This window comes from Aphelocoma coerulescens, assembly GCF_041296385.1.
Source record: "Aphelocoma coerulescens isolate FSJ_1873_10779 chromosome Z unlocalized genomic scaffold, UR_Acoe_1.0 ChrZ, whole genome shotgun sequence".
NCBI lineage: Eukaryota > Metazoa > Chordata > Aves > Passeriformes > Corvidae > Aphelocoma > Aphelocoma coerulescens.
Genome location: NW_027184085.1, coordinates 27891398 through 27908338, shown reverse-complemented (window position 1 = coordinate 27908338; position 16941 = coordinate 27891398). Strand labels below are relative to the sequence as shown.

Sequence of the window (16941 nt, the reverse complement as noted above, 5' to 3'; positions counted from 1 at the left end):
ATGATTGCCTGCCTCACAGTTCCAGACTGATTTAGACCATGAAATCATGTCTCCTGCTGCCTAGTACAGAGCAAACTAGTTCAACAAAACCACTGTTATATTATTTTATTTATTCTCAGTAAGTTTATCATGCGTAGCCCTGTCACACAAAGTAATTCATGGGTAGTCTCACATTTTCTCAGAAAAGCTCCAATGACTTCTTTGGCAGAAGTCAATGATATGGATGACAGAAAAACACCAAAGTTACTTCACAGGCACCATCACTGTCTTCTACTCATTCTGAGCCTGTCCTGCCTACAGTATGTTTTCTTCATGTGTTCCCATTTTGGAACAGGGAGATAGCTCCGTGAAATTGCCCAAGAGTGACTTGCCTTAGGCATCACATGAACCCAGCAGTATCTGACTTGCCTGGGACAATTATATATTTGCAGGACCAGAGAAATATGGAGAGAGAGACAGGGAATCTGGGAGAAGATGCTGAAAAATCAGAAGTCCTACTGTTAACATCTGCAAAAGCAGAAATTCCACTGTTAACATCTTTGTTGTTTTCCTGGACAACCCAAGCTTGAATAATGCACCATTGGTACTTTTTTGGCCAAAGGGGAAAAGGGACACACGTCCTGCAATGCTGCTCCATGAGAAGCTATGCGGGTCAACAGCAATGATTCTATTTTTCGTATTATTAGATCTTTAATGGAATTGTTATTAGTAATAGCTTTCATATTCTGCAAAATTAAATGCCACATCATGAAACTGGCCACCACACAGGTTCATGGCTACATTTGTCAAATAAATGAGTCCTTAACTGAAATAGCAGTAAGCCAATTTAGATTGTGCACATGAACCTGGCTTTTCTGAGCACTTTTGGAAATCTAATAATGCTTGGCCATCAGGAAGTAAAATGCAGCTTACTGAAGCTAAGTCTGCTCCTGCTCGCTGCTGTATTTTGTCTTCCAGATATCCAAAAACACTGAAGTAAGATGCAAATGTTTTTAACTGAAGGAAAAATATGTTATTACATATACAGTGCTTAACTACATTTTTTTGTGTTATGATAGGAAGGATTTCCACTTATCTAGCTCCCATGAGCTAAATGTGTTCTATTTTCACTTCTTCCTGTGTGTTCTTCCTGTGCAATGAGTGGAAAATACTTGAGCTGAAACCACTCATGGCATCGGAGGGTAAACATGTGGGCCTGTCTCCCTGTATTCATAAAAGTGAAGCCACAAGACTAAGATTATACTAAAAGCTTAATTTCTAAAATTAGATTATCCAAGTTCTGCTTTGTATTTCAGAGAAGTATAAGTAGAGCTTGTTTAGTGAGGACAAGTCTTTTCTCCTTACCTGTTAGTCACCACATGCCCTGCTTTCCCAAGGAAGGAGCAAAATTTTATGCTTCCCATCAACCACTCAGGGATTCAAGCACTGTCATTTTAGAAGTTAGGGTTCAGCTACAGAATTTATATGTTTGTCCCCTCATTTAGTTATCCTACTCATCTGACATACAGTATTTTCAACAGTAACTTGCCCTTTCTCCTGCTGGGAAAAGAGAAATGTAACTGTTCCTGCTGTCCAGTGGAGTTTGATAAAGACCTTAACTACAGTTCCATAACCCTAAGCATGCACTGTTAACTGCACTGCCTTGCAAGGCTTGTAAGGACTAACAAGAGGAGACTTCTTCACTTTTACTTTAATATGCACACAACTTCTCCGTCTCAAACAGGAAGTAGAAAGAGAAAAGGTCATCTTGTCTGGAAGGGGAATTATTTATGTGGTAATATGATTTTACATTTGTGTGCTGAGTCAGCACTTCATCTACAAATGGCCCTGATATTTCAAAAACCCCTCTGTAGATAATTAAAATTCAGCTATCACCTTCAATGACACCCAGACTCAAAAAGCATGTTGGGAAGCAGGAGGAGATGTTCAAGTTCACATAGCAACCTCAAAGAATCAAATGGCAAGAATCAGTATAAGAATACACAAACTTTGCAATGAATTGGGGAAATCACTCTGTGGTAACTATTTTGCTTAACTGGGGTTGACCAACCCTATTATGATTCTGAGACACATTTCTCTATTCTACTACATAGGAGAGCTTTTGGAGAATATTAAACACAATCTCACATTAGCTAGATTGAATACTGCCAGCAGTGAAACCCTGGCATTCATGAATGAGGACTGTGTCCACATCCTTAGAACTGCACAATAAACTTATTTATTTTCGACTGAAAAATAAAACCTGAGTCCAATGAGATTCCAGTTCTCTGCCATCTCTTGTTTGTGGGAGCCATTAGAAGACATGGCTGTAGGCTGTCTTCTACACACAAATCTTAAATACTGTTTTTTCTCAGAAATTTGCAAGTAGGCCTTACACTACTTACTGACAGGTCACGGTGATGCCTTAGGTTTTCTTTATTTTTCAAATACTGTACTGCTTAGTGTGTACCTCTGAAGTTTCTTGTATCCTGTTAACTTCTGCTGTCTCATGCCAGGTAGACATAACAAAGCCTTTCCGGGCCTGCTCTTCAAGGACACCCAGACCATCCTAGCCCAAAAAGTATAAACCAAAGCCTCTAAGGGGGGGCAAGCGGAGGGGAATTACATCATTACACTGAAGCTTTAATTGGAGAATTAACCCTGATATGCAAATGAACCAAACCTATAAAAGTGTGAAGAACTCATGACCTGTCATCCATCTTGGGGTCCATCTTGGCAATAGCCTCTGGCTCTCCAGGGGCTACCTTTGAAGGCCTTTCAAATAAATACCTATCTTTATTCCTTTATTCTTGTCTAGGCTCTGTTTCTAGGAGGCCTCTTAAGGCATCAAAGGAAAGTAGGAAAAAACACAGGAAGAGCTAAATGTATTTTATTAAAAAAATACAAATGTGAATACCATTGTAATAAATAATTTTTACCTGTGTATGATCCCACCCCCCCAAAAAAAGCTGTGCACTTAGCCAAATATAACATAACTTGCGAAATGGGATCCAGGAACAGGTTTCTTCAACATTTCTAAGTAATCACGTGTGCATGTATTTCATGTCCTAGAAGTAAGTAGATTTCCCTTTTTCCATTCTGAAGACAAACCAAATGGCCATCTAAAACAAGGGCTGCTCTTCCTAAGTGTCCGAAGACCTTTATTATCCCCAAATTGTAAATCAGAAGAATAATGAGCAGAAACCAAGTAGTGTCAGCTATATAATAAGGAAATTAAATGCCCAAAATACTTTTCAAAGAAAAATATCAAAAAGTTCAGTATTATTTAATTTCCAAAGCGTAGTTGCCAAGAGTTTTAAGTCATCTTTTTTAGGCTTAGCTGTGAGCATCTGGTATTTTAAGGACTGAAAATGCCCTGTATGTGTGATATCTTGTCTTGTTGCACCATCACCTTTTATGAGGATCAAAGTAATGAAAAAATTCTTCAACAGATGGAAAACCAATTTTTTGCAGGAAATGAAGAGCTCAGGTGGAGAAGGAATAAAAAAAAGGTTCAGAAGATGACTATCAAGAACTAACTATGAAATTCATGATGGTCATATACGTAAAATGCTTTACCTGAGAGATATTTTCAATTAAATGTGTCTTTGAAAGACACATTTGCCTAAATTTAAGAAGGTAGAAACTTGGATATTTAAATAAATACCTCAATATCTAGTCACATATACAGAAGCCTGAATTCAAGAATTTTTTTTATGCTATAATTACTTGAACTTCATTACATTTTTTTCCTTAAGATTGCCATCAGACAATGAATACAAAAAATTAATATCCCCTTTAACAGACAGAACATTTGAGCTGTAAGATCTTCACAACTGAGGAAAAAAGTCTTCCCCTGGTCTCTCTAGGTCTTCTCAATTTGCATATCTGTAACAGGAAGAATTATATGAAAAAATTGTCCAATTACAAGATGATGAAGGCACAGAACACTTCATAGCTTTGGGCCACTTTCCTAGAGTTTGGAGGTACCAAAAAATTTCCTTTATTGTCAAAATTAAAAGATCTAAAATGAAATTGATTAAAAGATCAAACAGTAAAAGAAGATGATCATGGGAGGAAATAAAGTGGTAGTTCAAACATACTGGTGGGAAGTGCTCTTCAGCAAATACAGTGAGATTGCTGTTGCTTAGGTCCGCCTTTCTTTTAAGAACTTTTAAAATTCTTTTAAGTACATTTAGTGCTATATCTGTCAGTATTCCTAGTAGCATATCCCCAGGCCCTAACTCTTTGGCTTGGAGGTCTCTAACTGCAGAACCAGCAGGCTTACTTGTAAGTTTACTGTAGTAAAGTGTAGCAGGGGTTTGGGATGCAATTAATGCAAATGCTTTATAAGTCAGCAAGAATGTGAAAGAAAAACCTTGATAATTTCACCCTCCTGTTGCACACCACAGGATGTTTCATAGATTTCAGATACGTGATAATATATTTTCTTGCTTTGCCGAGATAAAATTGCACAGCTTGAGACCTGCTCAAGCGGCTGTGGTGGGTTCCTGTCTCCTCCCTCATTGCCATCACCACCCTTAAAGATGTGTATGAACAACTCTTTCTATAGCAGAAGTGTGAGCAGAAAAAAGAGACTACTTTGGGTTCTTATATATCTCCATATCACATTTTCCTTTGTATATATTTTCTTTATATTTTAAAAACCAGATTCATTTTTATGTAACAAACAGTACACAGTGAGTTATGATGGTGAGTTTGTAAGACACAGAATGGGAAGCTGTATTTCTCTTGAAGGCTCTGTCTGTTGAAATGAAGCGAAATAAACCAGCCTTGAATCAATGCTCCAATGACCAGGGATAAGATATGCTGTGTGCAGTTTGCTACTAATTTTTCTTTGTCATTTATACTTACATTTCAACTCTCTGTCTTCAAAAGAAGCATCTCTGCAGTCATGTGTATCCTTATCTGTTGACAGCTCTGTAAGGAAAGGACATATATAGACGCAGCAGTGAGCATAGTTTAAACATTTCCTATAGTGATAAATCTGTGTTTAAAACTGCCATCTCAGGCCACGCAGGAACTAGAGTGACTTGAATACAGAGAGAGATGAGATTAACACCAAATTCTGGTTCTGAGTAAGTATTCTCAAGAGAGTTTTTCTTAGGAAAAATGCCAGTGGCCTATATGAACTAATTTTCACACAGCAATTTAATTTGTGGTGGTCTCCAAATAAAAACGTACAACAAATCAAAAATAAATCAACCCATAACCACCCTGGGAGGCAGCAAAAGGATTTTAATCTCTTCTCTCTTGCTGTAAATAGTATCTCTCATCTTTTTTTGTCATTTCCTTCAACACCACCTGTCATGGTGGTATTGGCCTTCCACTGAGGTTTGCTCACAGTAAGTAGCATCAATATCGCAACACAGAAGCTAGAAACTTCCCTGTGTTTCTCTCAACAGGGCCAAACTCTCTGTCATGAATATTGTGACCAAGACCCACAGATGCATGCTATAATACTGGAGAAAACACAGAAACATGCCAATGCAGTTCACATTGCAGCACAAAGTCTGCACATCTGGGTGGGATGCCATTCTGAGGCATCATGTTCCAGGGAGCCTGTCCCATCCTATTGCAGACTTTCCAAAACACTGCATACTGCTTGGTCCTTTTCTTGTGCATATCAGAAGCATATCGATTCCTGAAACAAGTACGCTTTTCTTTCACATTTTCCTTTCAAAAGGATGACGCAGTCATGAAAAGCCACTCTTTAATTGTAATTTAGAGTTGTTATGTAAGTGAAAAGTAGAAGGCAAAATCAAAATTGAATTTAAATCTCCATTTGGTTGTCACCATTACATAGTTAATTCTCAAGCAATTATTTCCACAAGAATCACACTCTGCTAGATTTATGTCATATGTACATACTTGCTATCGATGAACTTGCCACAGGTGTTCTGTTGCCCTTATTTGCTCTAGCTGAAAGAAAACAAAAGCGAAAAAAAAATTTAAAATAACCCCATAATACTTTCTTTAGACCTAATGAGGAACTTAAACACACAGGTGGGAGGGGCACACTTAGCATAGTGTAATAATTTGTTTTCAAAACATTAAATTTCTTCAAAGACTTTAAAAGAAATTCTTCAGTGCTCCCAGTTTGTTGGTTGCCTTTCCAACTTCCTTTTTTTTGTTCCTAAGCCAGAAGTCCATTGATACTATACACCAACATCACTGGAAAATACTTGTTCAAATGGTTTCCCACCCAAAATTTGAACATATCAGACAACAAGGAACAAAAAGCAGATCATCTTCTCAGTGCTTTTTAGGGGAAAAATGCCCACATTCTGAGGAGATTCTGTTTTGAAAGAATCACTTGTCCAGCTTGGGACAGCTTAGGGTTTAAGACAAAAACCTGTTGGCACTACTTTAGCTTTCAAATCAACTTGTGGTTTATCACACACACACTCACACATGTGTGTGTGTATATATATATATATAGCTATGAAACCTAATCATGGTAATAATGTACATCATGACATCTATATACATTATCACATACACAGACAATAAGTATTAGTCAGGCAACCTAGGAATCTTCTGACCTTCGCTGAAATCCCCAGTGGGAATCTTTTGAGCAGTCAAGGATTTTGCTGTCACTTCTTCCACTTCCATGTTCTGCTCCTATTCCTGTCGTGTTCCTAGGGCAAGTATATTCTTATACTTGCAGGGTTATCTGCAGGCCTTTTGCAGCCTGTTAGCAGCACCTGCAAGCCTGTTAAGCTCATGAATACTTCTCCCAGGACATGTTTCCGTAGCCCCCCCACAACTAACCAACAAAGGAAAAAGAAATTAACAGTACTTCTTTCAGTTTAAGTAACAAGTTTCAAACCTTTTTTTTTCTTTATTTTGAGTGCTAACTATATTCTTTCATACTCAGATACACTAAAAATTATTTCTTCAAGTTTTTTCTTCTGTTAGCTAGCAAGTGAAAACAAATTATTGCCAATGCTTTAGCTTTTCAACATACTGTGATGCTGAAAATGTCCAATGTAAATCAGTGAACTGAAAAAGCTCAAAACTTAGTAAGGAAATCAATGAAGTGGTATGAAGCCTGAGTGGGAATATTCTCTTAAAAACACAGGTGCTCACAGTCCAGTGAAATTTTTCAGAGCATGCAGAAAAAAACTCACTAAAAACCCTCTAGTATCCTGTCTGCTGCTAGCGTTCTGATCCCCAGTCAAAAGGGATGACACAGAACAGGAATCTTCAATTTCCAGTAGGTGAATAAACTGTGCTTTGATGTTAGAATAGGTTAGACAATAATCTTACTGCTCTACATCCTTATCTATATGAAAGATTAACAGACATGCATGGGTAAGTGATTTGTGTGGGGCTGATAACCTGTTTCAATCTGTCAACCTGCTAGTATTTACCTAAGTCCAGCAAAGAAAGAAATATACGACATGGTAAAAAATTGTCTCATTCCACTCAGCAAGGATGAACTAACAGAGCAGATTGATAATAACTGTGATACCCTAAAATAAATAATTTGCATACCTTTTCTTATGCAGAGCACAAATAGAAGCCCTGATCCAACAAAAGCAGTAGCAATGAGAGCAGCTCCAACAAAGCGTCTGCTCTCGGTCTGGAGAATGCCATCGGCTGAATCTTCAAGAAAAAGAAGTGGGAGATAAGACATTACATAATTGCATAAGATCCTCCCTTTGGCTTTCGTTGTCACTGTATTATTTTTGCTATGAGCAGTTAAGACATTATAACAGCATGATAGATTGTGTCTAAGGTCAGGTGCTAATGGTGCACTTTAACATTTCGTTCAAATAAAGCGGTGGGGAGACGGGGGCGGAGATGGGGCAGGGAAGATAGGACATATTAATACTTGTCTTTGTTCCCTGCATTCCATATGATAGTGCCTTTGATCTTACCACAATTCTGCCTGTCAAAGTGTTACATTTAGCTTAGTTTCCCATCAGGACTACAGGAAAAAGCTAATTGAGAAAGAGAACAGAGAGTCCCTCTCATCTGGTAAAGCTCTGATTGCAAAGGGTAAGCAGTCTCCTTGAATCTCAGATTTTTTTTGGTTAAAATCAAACTTGCCCACTGAAAGAACAACTCGGCTTTCTCACTCTAACCTGCCTGTTTCAAACCCTTGTCAGGCCCAAAAAGTGTGCCTGCACAGGTGTTTTCAAAAATAGGTGGTGAAAAGGACCAAGGAAACGACCCGACAAAGTTAACAGTCTGACAAAGAGAAATACTGTTTTTGAGTTGGATCGGGTCTCCAGTCTGGTTGAAAACTTATCAGGCTACAATGTAGAAAAGAATAATCAAAAGCAAAAGCAGCAGAGGAGCTTCCCAGTAGAAAAGTCTAATGAGGAATTGTATTAGTCTAGTCCATTTATGAATTTTCCTTCAATCCAGACTTTATGAGGAAAAAAATCTGTGTACAATAGGTTAAATATAAATATGCTCAAAGCAAAGGCTGCACTGGCAAGAAGAGACCATATTGTTCAAGTTTATTTGACAATAATCATCAACTAAATAGAATATTCTTGGAAGATGTATTTAATTTATACAGTAGAGTTTAATTTCTAGGTGCTGAGATGCATGTCTTCCAAATAATGGAACTTTTTTAACATTTAGACTCAATTTTCACATATCTGCAGGTCACACAAAATTCCTGTCTTGAAATTCTGACCATACATGCATGATGAACATGTTAGTATGGTAAAAGTGTACATTAATAATGAAACTTAACGACACAGGTATTTCTTTCTAGCCTTTTCAAAATTAGATAGGAAAGAGAAACAAATTATGAATGATTCATCTGGCAGAAAATTACATTAGCACCTTGGAGTGTATTACCATAAATGAAATTTAGAAGTGTTACCTGCTATGTGTAAAATGGCAGTTGTATTTTCTTGCAGCTCTTTATTCCAGAATATACAGTAAAAAACTTCATCAATTCCACTTTTGATTGTAAGGGTACTTGTCACACGGTACAACTGGTCACTTCCAGTTTCATATCTTGTGTTTGCCTTATCAGTCAAATCATCATAGTCTCTGTTTTGCCATATCACTTTAGCTTCTGGGTATCCTTCTGACTGACACGTCAGCTTCCATTCGTTGTGTCCTGTGCTCCCCACTCCTTGGTTTATAATTCTGTAAGGAGCTAAACAATTGGAAAAAAAAATCATTACCAGTAGAAAACTAGAAGAACAGCATGTATTAAATGCAAGACATGTTTTCTTTTTCCCCAGCCCCCCGGGTCAAGTTTCAACTTGGATTTTGACAGGAAAAGTAAATAACACAATTGTGTGTGTAACTGGAGGTACAGGATTTATTACAATTTTGATGTGGTTTAGAAAGCTTACTAGGCGTTATGGTCTTTGTACTGTCTACATGATTTTGCAACCCCATTTCTCACATGTCATTGGACAGAACACGGATTCAGCCTAAACAGAAGTGCCAAGTTATACAGCTGCGCAAGCGCCATTGGACAGCTCCTGTCTCTGCTGAGGTTTCTTTAACTGCTACTCCAGACATGTCAGGGTCTCTCCTGAAATCTTTTAAGAGTATCAGAGAGTATTGAACCTCTGGTAGTAGCACACTCACCCTTTACTTTTAGATGAATTGCCTTGTAGTCAGCTCCCCCATAGGCAATAACACAGCGGTAAACTCCTGCATCTCTGAGCTTCACATCAGTGATCTGAAGGAGAGACTGTCCCAAGTTCAGATTCTCTTTCAACAATTTTATTCTTCCCTTAAAATCACTGTGCTGATTTTTGAAGTTTTCCTCTCCTTTGACAAGTTCATAAACCTGCTTCAACTCATCTTTCTTTTCCCAGCTGACACTTAAATCTCTAAATTTTAATTTCCCATTCACTGGAAATGTGCATTCCATGGTCACATTGCTCCCATGCTCCACAGTGTAGAGTGACTGAGGAGCTTCAACAGTGAATAAAGCTGAAAAACAAAATTTGGAAGAAAACTTAGTTTTTCAATAATACACCTAATCTTTGAAGTCATGTCTTACCATATCCATAGGAGATTTTAAGGATCAAAGTATCTGCTCTGTTCTGAAAAGTTAAACATTTTGGTATGTGCTTGTCCAAGTGTGTGACAAAACACGAGACCTCTGCTGTGTGCACACACAGTGGGCACTTATACCTGCAGACACCTGCTTTATGCACACACACAGTGTGATGCTGTACTAAAAACAGTGAACTGCCCCTCAGCCGTTGCTTTGAGAACACTGCCATGGTAACAGGCAAGTGTTAGTGCCTCCGATGCAAATGTTCTGTTTATATAAATGCCGGTTGTTTTTGCACACAGTGGTAGAGAATACACAACAATTCCCAGGTTTTATAGAGCCAAAAAAACTTTTTGTGTAATGCAAATGGTACCTTGTTTGAAATGGTGTCTCTGCTGGAACAGACAGGGATTTTAACCTCGCCCCATATCAAAGCACAGGCATCTAGTTTGATTTAAATCCATGCTTTGAGCTTTTTAGTTAAAACATTAAGGAAAAAAACCTCAAATGCTAGCAGCTGAAGGAAGACTGGGGAAATTAACATTTCTGTGCTTTTACATGGAAAGAAAACATACTAAAACAGTTCTACTGCTTTTTATGACTTGGCTTCTTACCATTTAGGAAATGCCAGTAGAATAAAAATATATACAAAACCAAAGGTCTTCCCATGGTGTAGATAGAACCTAAAATGATAAAATAATAGACAAATATAAATACATACTTATTTTCTGACTTGCACTGTAAAATACACTTTATAGTCAGTCCACACAAAGAACTGGACAGAAGACACTGAATTGCACCCTAATCAAAAACAGGACGAAACTGCACCCAGTAGATAATCAGACAGAAATCTTCCTGCATGGGTGGGTCCAGGAAAAACTTCTTACTTAATTTGCTTTAAACATCTGCTCTTGATAATGGCTAAATAGATGCTTTCTGTTGATTAGTAAATAATGACTCACAAATACACAATTTTTCCCCTAACTGTAGCAGGGAATGTTGCTCTTAGTAGGAGAATGAAGGAATTCTCTCTATGCAGTCACTGGAGAAAATAGAGCGTGATTCTTCCCCACCTGTTAACTTTACCATGCTGTGAGTACACCCTGCTTTTTTACCGTGGTCCCACAGTACTTATCACAAGGCTCACAAAGTTACACACATTGTGAAAACAATCCATGCAGTAGTTCATCTGTTACAAGTATTTACACAATAATGACTATTTACCAACTATTTACTCAATAGTGCCTTTGTAAAACAGTGACAAAGCCAGTCAATCTACAAGCAGAATCTATTGCATTGAATTTCTGCTGCTTTACCTCTGAATGTACAAGGAACGTCACTTTTCTGTCAGAAGTTTTTCCCCTCTTTACTGACATAGGTTTTATACTCCTACACAGTTTAACATTTTAAAATGCTTATTAATATCAACTCATACATTTAATCTTCACACACCCACTGCCTTTGGTAAGTCAGTATTTTAGGTCAGAACAATACTAATATCCACTAGTGCCATCATTTTTCAACTTACTGTTAAGAAAAATACAAACACCGTAACAGATATCTGTCATTAACACAGAAAATGGTAGATTTTTTTTCTAAATAAAGTCCCAATTTTGGATACCCAAACATCCCCAAAAATAAGGAGGGATTGCCTTTAACTGTTTTCTAGTGAGAGTTTCAGAATTTGTATAAGAAATTAAACAACTGTAATATCCATGGCATTTCCTAACTGATGAAATTCTATCTTGAGTGCCATTCTTCACCATTTTTCTTTAATCCTTCTTTCTCTGATTGCCAACTTCAGGATGATAGTAAAAAACCAATATTGTCCTGAATTCATAAGGCACATGTACCTTTACAGTGTTGTGCCTTAAGGGAACTAGACTTTTCATAGAATTTGATTCAAGCTACTGCTTTTCCTCAAATTGCTGCTGCCTGATACCAACAGCTGATTTGCAGAAGTCAATGAATACAGAGCTGAGAAAGGAAGGCAATCTACTACATTGTTAACAATATAAGCATGTTCTGAAAACAAGTGCAGGAAAAATACAAAGAAGATTCTCAGGGTGCAAGACCTGATTTATTGATAAATCCTAGGCTTCATAAAGTGGTTAAGTACCAAATTTATTCCTAAGACACGTGCTTGAAAGCACAAGAAAATTGCAGCCTAATCCTGTGGGTCTCCAAAAGCTTCTCTGAACATGTATGAATTGGAATGCCTCGATCATTACACCACTGCTTGAGTAACAAGCACTCCAGACCACCAACTAAGCTCCAAAGTAAAGCTTCTCAAACAAGATAGAGATATACCAATCTCACAAGTGTGCCATGATCACACTTACTCTGGAAACAAGCCTGCCATTGAGACTGATGGGTATTGTTTTGCACTCCCCATGTCAGAATGACCAGAGTTGCAGAACACTCAGACTCAAATACTTTCTAGTTTGTTTTTTTTAATAGCAGTTTAGACTGCTCAGAACAAAGTAGACTGCCTGAAATAGTACACTGCTTGGAACAAACAGTATGTGCACTACAGTCAGGATACTGAAACATACCCATACTCATGCCTGAAACCCCTATCCACCTTTTTGAAGGAAATCTGAATGTTGTCATGATCTCCAGGAGAGGTGTTCTGATTAACTCCTGGAAGACAGATGACAGCAAGTTAGCTTTTATAGTTCTAAGACCCATGTTTATGTCCTGCAATTGCTGAAATTTATTAGTATGTTTTCTCCCACTGTGGAGGGAAAACAAACTTTACAATACACAAAAGAAGTATGACTATTACTTACAGATTTCCTCAAGCCTGAGAAAGTCTGCTGCTGTATTCAATTTTTCACTTTCAGAGAGAAAAAAATGTAGGTCCAGGTCAACTCCAGATGTGCATGAAAAAAGAAAACCACTGCAATAACCATTATAGAACCTTCTCCTGTTTTACCCTGAGCAGAAGGATCCTCTGGATCAGTTTGAGACCTTGATGTCAATCAAAGTCCTTTACTAAAGCTATCTGGTAGCTGCTTTTCTTACAGAACCCACCACAACGCCCCTTCTGTCCTCCTGCCAGCTTCCAACAGCTGTGGCAAATAATTTTTTAAAAGCAAAATATATTCACTGTGCAAAATGCTCCTCAGTACTGCTGCTGCATATTTGCTCCACTATCAAATGAAGAAGACAGGAAAAACAGAACTATTTGTTGAAAGACTTCATGTGACAACTTAAATGTTGATGTAACTACACCTACTTCTTCAGGAAACTTCCCCATTATTGGAAAGTTCCCCAGTAGGGAAAATTCTCTATTGCTAATAGTGGTTCACTGTAACTAAAGACATAAATGTTGCAAAAATTAGAACATAAAATGCCACGGGCATAAGAAACATATAATCCAATCAAAGCTATGTGTGAGCACCAGTCCTTGGAACACCAGTTGTAAGTGGTTGTCCATCTACACAAATTCAGGGTCCCTAGATTATTGATCTCAAGCAGGGCCAAACAGCACTAGACAGCTAACTAGAACTTTCTGCACTACCTCCTCATGTCCATAAAGGTCATAGGAATAGGAATAATGTAGGAATAATGTCAGAATAATGGGAAAGCATTTCCTACCCTCCTCTGGTAAAGACAGATATTCACTTCCCAAGATTTGGCCACAATGAAGGCCCCTTGCCTTGCTACTGAGTAGTGAAAGAAGAGTTCTTAATCCTATACTCAGTTAGCCAAAAATAGAGAGCACTGCCTTTTTCATTTTCTTGACTTTAGAAGTCATTTAAGAATACAGAACCCCCCTCGTCACTTCCCCCCAAAGATTAGAAGCAAAAAGATGTACTCACATTAACTTGCAGACTGTAGTGGGAGAACCAGGTCAACAGCACAAACCACAACTTTAAACATATGTTTCAGTGTAAATCCATTCACTTAAATTGTCTTCGCATACCTCAGAAAAGGGTTGAAATTCTCAGAAGAGTTAAAATACTGTGAAATGACCACTTAAAAATTTTCAGTGTTTTCTTCTTTCCACTTGACAGCCCACTCATAGTATCTGTCATGGAATAAAAAACACGTAATATACCAAACTGGTTAAGGGTAATGTTTTTACTTGATGTGTGTGATGAATGTGGAAACCATGGTATATAAAACAGCTAAGTGTAACATTCAGGCTGTAACAACCTGAAACTACCTTAGGAGGTTGAGGGGGTGGATATCCGCAGTAGGTGAGATAGATGAATGTCAATTTCCACTGGTTTATTTGCTGCTCTTAAAAATAGGCTAAATTATATTGTCTCAGTAAAGAAACAAAACAAAAAAAAAGCGCAAAAGAAAGAAACTGAAACACATTTATAAAGTACGTGAGATCACAGAAGCCCCGATGTAGTGACCTTTCAATGTCAGGAAATTAGTTTCCACTTTTTCATCGCTTGCCTCGAGGTCACAGGGTTGCATTATTCCATGTAAATGTTTAGCAGCAAATAAAAGACCAGGACAGGTGGGTTTTTTTTTTGGTTGAGCTTCTCCTCGTTCTTATTGTTTAATTTTGTTGTATATACACACATATTCCTATATTTATACACAAACACACATCTACATGCACAGAAACACATTTTACTGCACAGTTCTACACTACGATGGTGGGGTTTGAGAGGTTTTTTTCACCTGTTTTGCAACAAATTTCCCAGACACCTGTCTCAGTCCTGCCTGCCACCGAGCATTCCCAAGGAAAGCAAATGGCTTCAGGGACAACGCGCCCGGGCAGGCTGGGGCGGCCGCGGGCGCCGTGGTCGCTTCAGGGCAGGATGAGGTGGGTGCAGCACCGGGATGGGGCTCCCGCTGCCAGCAGCCCCGCGCTCCGCAGAGCTCCGCGTCGGCTCCTCCCTGCCTGGCGGCTCCCTTCCTGGCCACCGGGGCTCTGCGAAACCCGGCCTCGGCCCGGCCTCGGCCGGAGCAGATGCATTACTCCCCGGCCCCGGCCCCCCCGCTGAGGGTTCGCCGGCCGTGGCAATGCCGGGAACTGCTCCCGGCCGCGGCGCTTCGCAGAAACCCGTCCCGAAACCCCCCCGCGCCGTGCTCCTAAGCCTCACGTTTCCCAACGCTTCAGCCGTGGCGAAACAGGGAACTCTCCGGGAAACTTGTCTATTCCTGAGAGCCGAGAGCTCTAGAAAACAAAACCAAAAGCAGCATCAGTACCCCCCCCCCACCCCCCCCCCCCCGCTTCCCTTGCCTTTTCCTTATCCTTTCTTTTTTAACGTAGCGAGATCACTTTACTCACTTGCGAAATGGATGGCTTACATGACTGATACATACTGAAGTGGAGGATGACTGGTGCCAAAGGACTGCAAATTATGACACAGTATTCAGGATATCCGTAAATTCCCGGAGTTATGTCCTGCTTTGCTAGAGACAAAGAAGCAATATATTGAAATAGCTCTGTTCCCTGCCACTTAAAGATCCTTCCTAGAGGTCAACCTCCAATTTAATAACCTGATAATACAATCTGGAAATACAGTGTGGTATATAGTATCTTTGCTGTGATAACATTTCTCATGTTATGAAACATAACTCTAGCAAGATCTCTGCCATAAGTTTTCTGCAAGAGAGCGACCCTGAAATAAGAATATTACTCAGGACATTACCAAAGAACCAAGCAGCCACTGTGAGAACAGTTTACTAGTGAGTATATTTACAGGGTGATATATAAATCAAATACAAAATTGTGACCCATGGTAGCATACAGGTTGCAGAGATGCGTACTGAAGGAGGAGAAGGACACTCAAACCCCTATGCTCTCTATGCCCTAAGCGCGCCTGCAGTACGTAGTTAATGGTTTTATGGGACATAAGCCATCAGGTGGTTGAGAAACCACAGGAATCCCTACCTGGAAACCACTGGGTTTTCTGTTGATACCGCACATTGATATGGAGGTGTTTGACAGCAATTGTTTTAATTGTGTTCAAATCTTCCAAAATCATATCACGAGTGCCTCAGAAAGGATGTATATAGTAGGTTATGCAATAAAAGCTCCTCTGCACAACCCTCACATATACCTCCAGAGAGACAATGACTGCTGACCCTGCTGCTTTCAGGCCCTTCCCAGGGGATATCAGCCCAGTAGAGATCCATCTCCACCAAGGCAGAGGAGCACAGAGGCCTCAAGGCAAGTAGGAACCCAAATAAAAGACTCAGAGGAAGCTCATAGTTTAGCAAGCTTCAAATAGTTTAGCAATAAACATGACATTTGTAAATGGCAAATTTACTTACACCGCTATGCAGTGTACATGAACTTACGAAACAGTCACAAAGCCAGACAAAATAGTCGTAAACCAAACTGTGAAGTTTCTTTCCAATAAGAACAAAAAATGACCACAAAAACATTCCCAGAATGAAGTGGAAGCTTCCAGGTTATGATAAATGCTTTCGTTAACTAAGAGTACATAACATAGGGACTTCCCCTACAGCAAATAAAAAATGTTGTGTCAAACATGCAGGTTTTTCTTTGCACTGTGTTGCTTCTAGGATATTCATTCACACATTTCCTATTTTCAGAAGTCCAATAGTAAAAAAATACATAAAAATCTTCAAGGTTGCAATCATCTTTCTTCATTAACAGGAAGTATTAGAAATCTGGATTGTTTTGCTGAACATTCATTCCTAAAATTAAAAAAAAAAAAAAAAAAAGGGTTAAAATGTCTTACAGTCATTTATGTTTACAGCCAATACACTTCTATCATAATTAAGTAAATATACTATGGTAAAACAAGGAAATGGGTTTGTTAATACAACAAATTCAGGACACTGATCACACTGATCTGTATTTCTTTCAAACTAACTATTTGGATGGATAGATTTTGGAATTTAAGTTTGTAGATAATCTTTTGAGTTCAATTAAACCAATCAGGCAGACTGTTACAGACATAACCTACTTTCCAGATACTAGTTCTACAACATATCTCTAGCCTGAT

The 16941-nt window shown here is 38.8% G+C and overlaps 1 protein-coding gene across 3 annotated transcripts; it reads right to left on the bottom strand.

Moving 5' to 3' along the window:
* Positions 1-2904: 2904 nt before the first annotated feature.
* Positions 2905-15287, bottom strand: CD274 (CD274 molecule). Of its 3 annotated transcripts, XM_069001400.1 has the most exons (12): positions 15252-15287; positions 15064-15137; positions 13819-14027; positions 12784-12830; positions 12547-12634; positions 10606-10674; positions 9574-9924; positions 8849-9130; positions 7501-7611; positions 5872-5922; positions 4855-4920; positions 2905-3867 (listed from the first exon to the last, which is right to left on the bottom strand). In XM_069001400.1, the coding sequence occupies exons 5-12, from the start codon at positions 12602-12604 to the stop codon at positions 3845-3847; spliced, it is 1011 nt and encodes a 336-aa protein (XP_068857501.1). In that variant the 5' UTR covers positions 12605-12634; positions 12784-12830; positions 13819-14027; positions 15064-15137; positions 15252-15287; the 3' UTR covers positions 2905-3844. The 3 variants fall into 3 exon arrangements, with proteins under 3 accessions (XP_068857501.1, XP_068857502.1, XP_068857503.1); XM_069001401.1 differs by lacking the exons at positions 15064-15137; positions 15252-15287 and adding an exon at positions 14639-14723; XM_069001402.1 differs by lacking the exons at positions 12547-12634; positions 13819-14027; positions 15064-15137; positions 15252-15287 and having other exon boundaries at positions 12784-12915.
* Positions 15288-16941: the final 1654 nt, after the last annotated feature.

Excerpts from the sequence above, each read along its gene's own strand:
- CD274 (XM_069001400.1), bottom strand. The coding sequence starts at position 12,604 with ATGACAACATTCAGATTTCCTTCAAAAAGGTGGATAGGGGTTTCAGGC. Across the intron at positions 9,131-9,573 it reads AATTCATCTAAAAGTAAAGG|CTCCTTACAGAATTATAAAC; the intron begins GTGAGTGTGCTA and ends CCAATTGTTTAG. Across the intron at positions 7,612-8,848 it reads TGCCATTTTACACATAGCAG|ATTCAGCCGATGGCATTCTC; the intron begins GTAACACTTCTA and ends TTTTTCTTGAAG.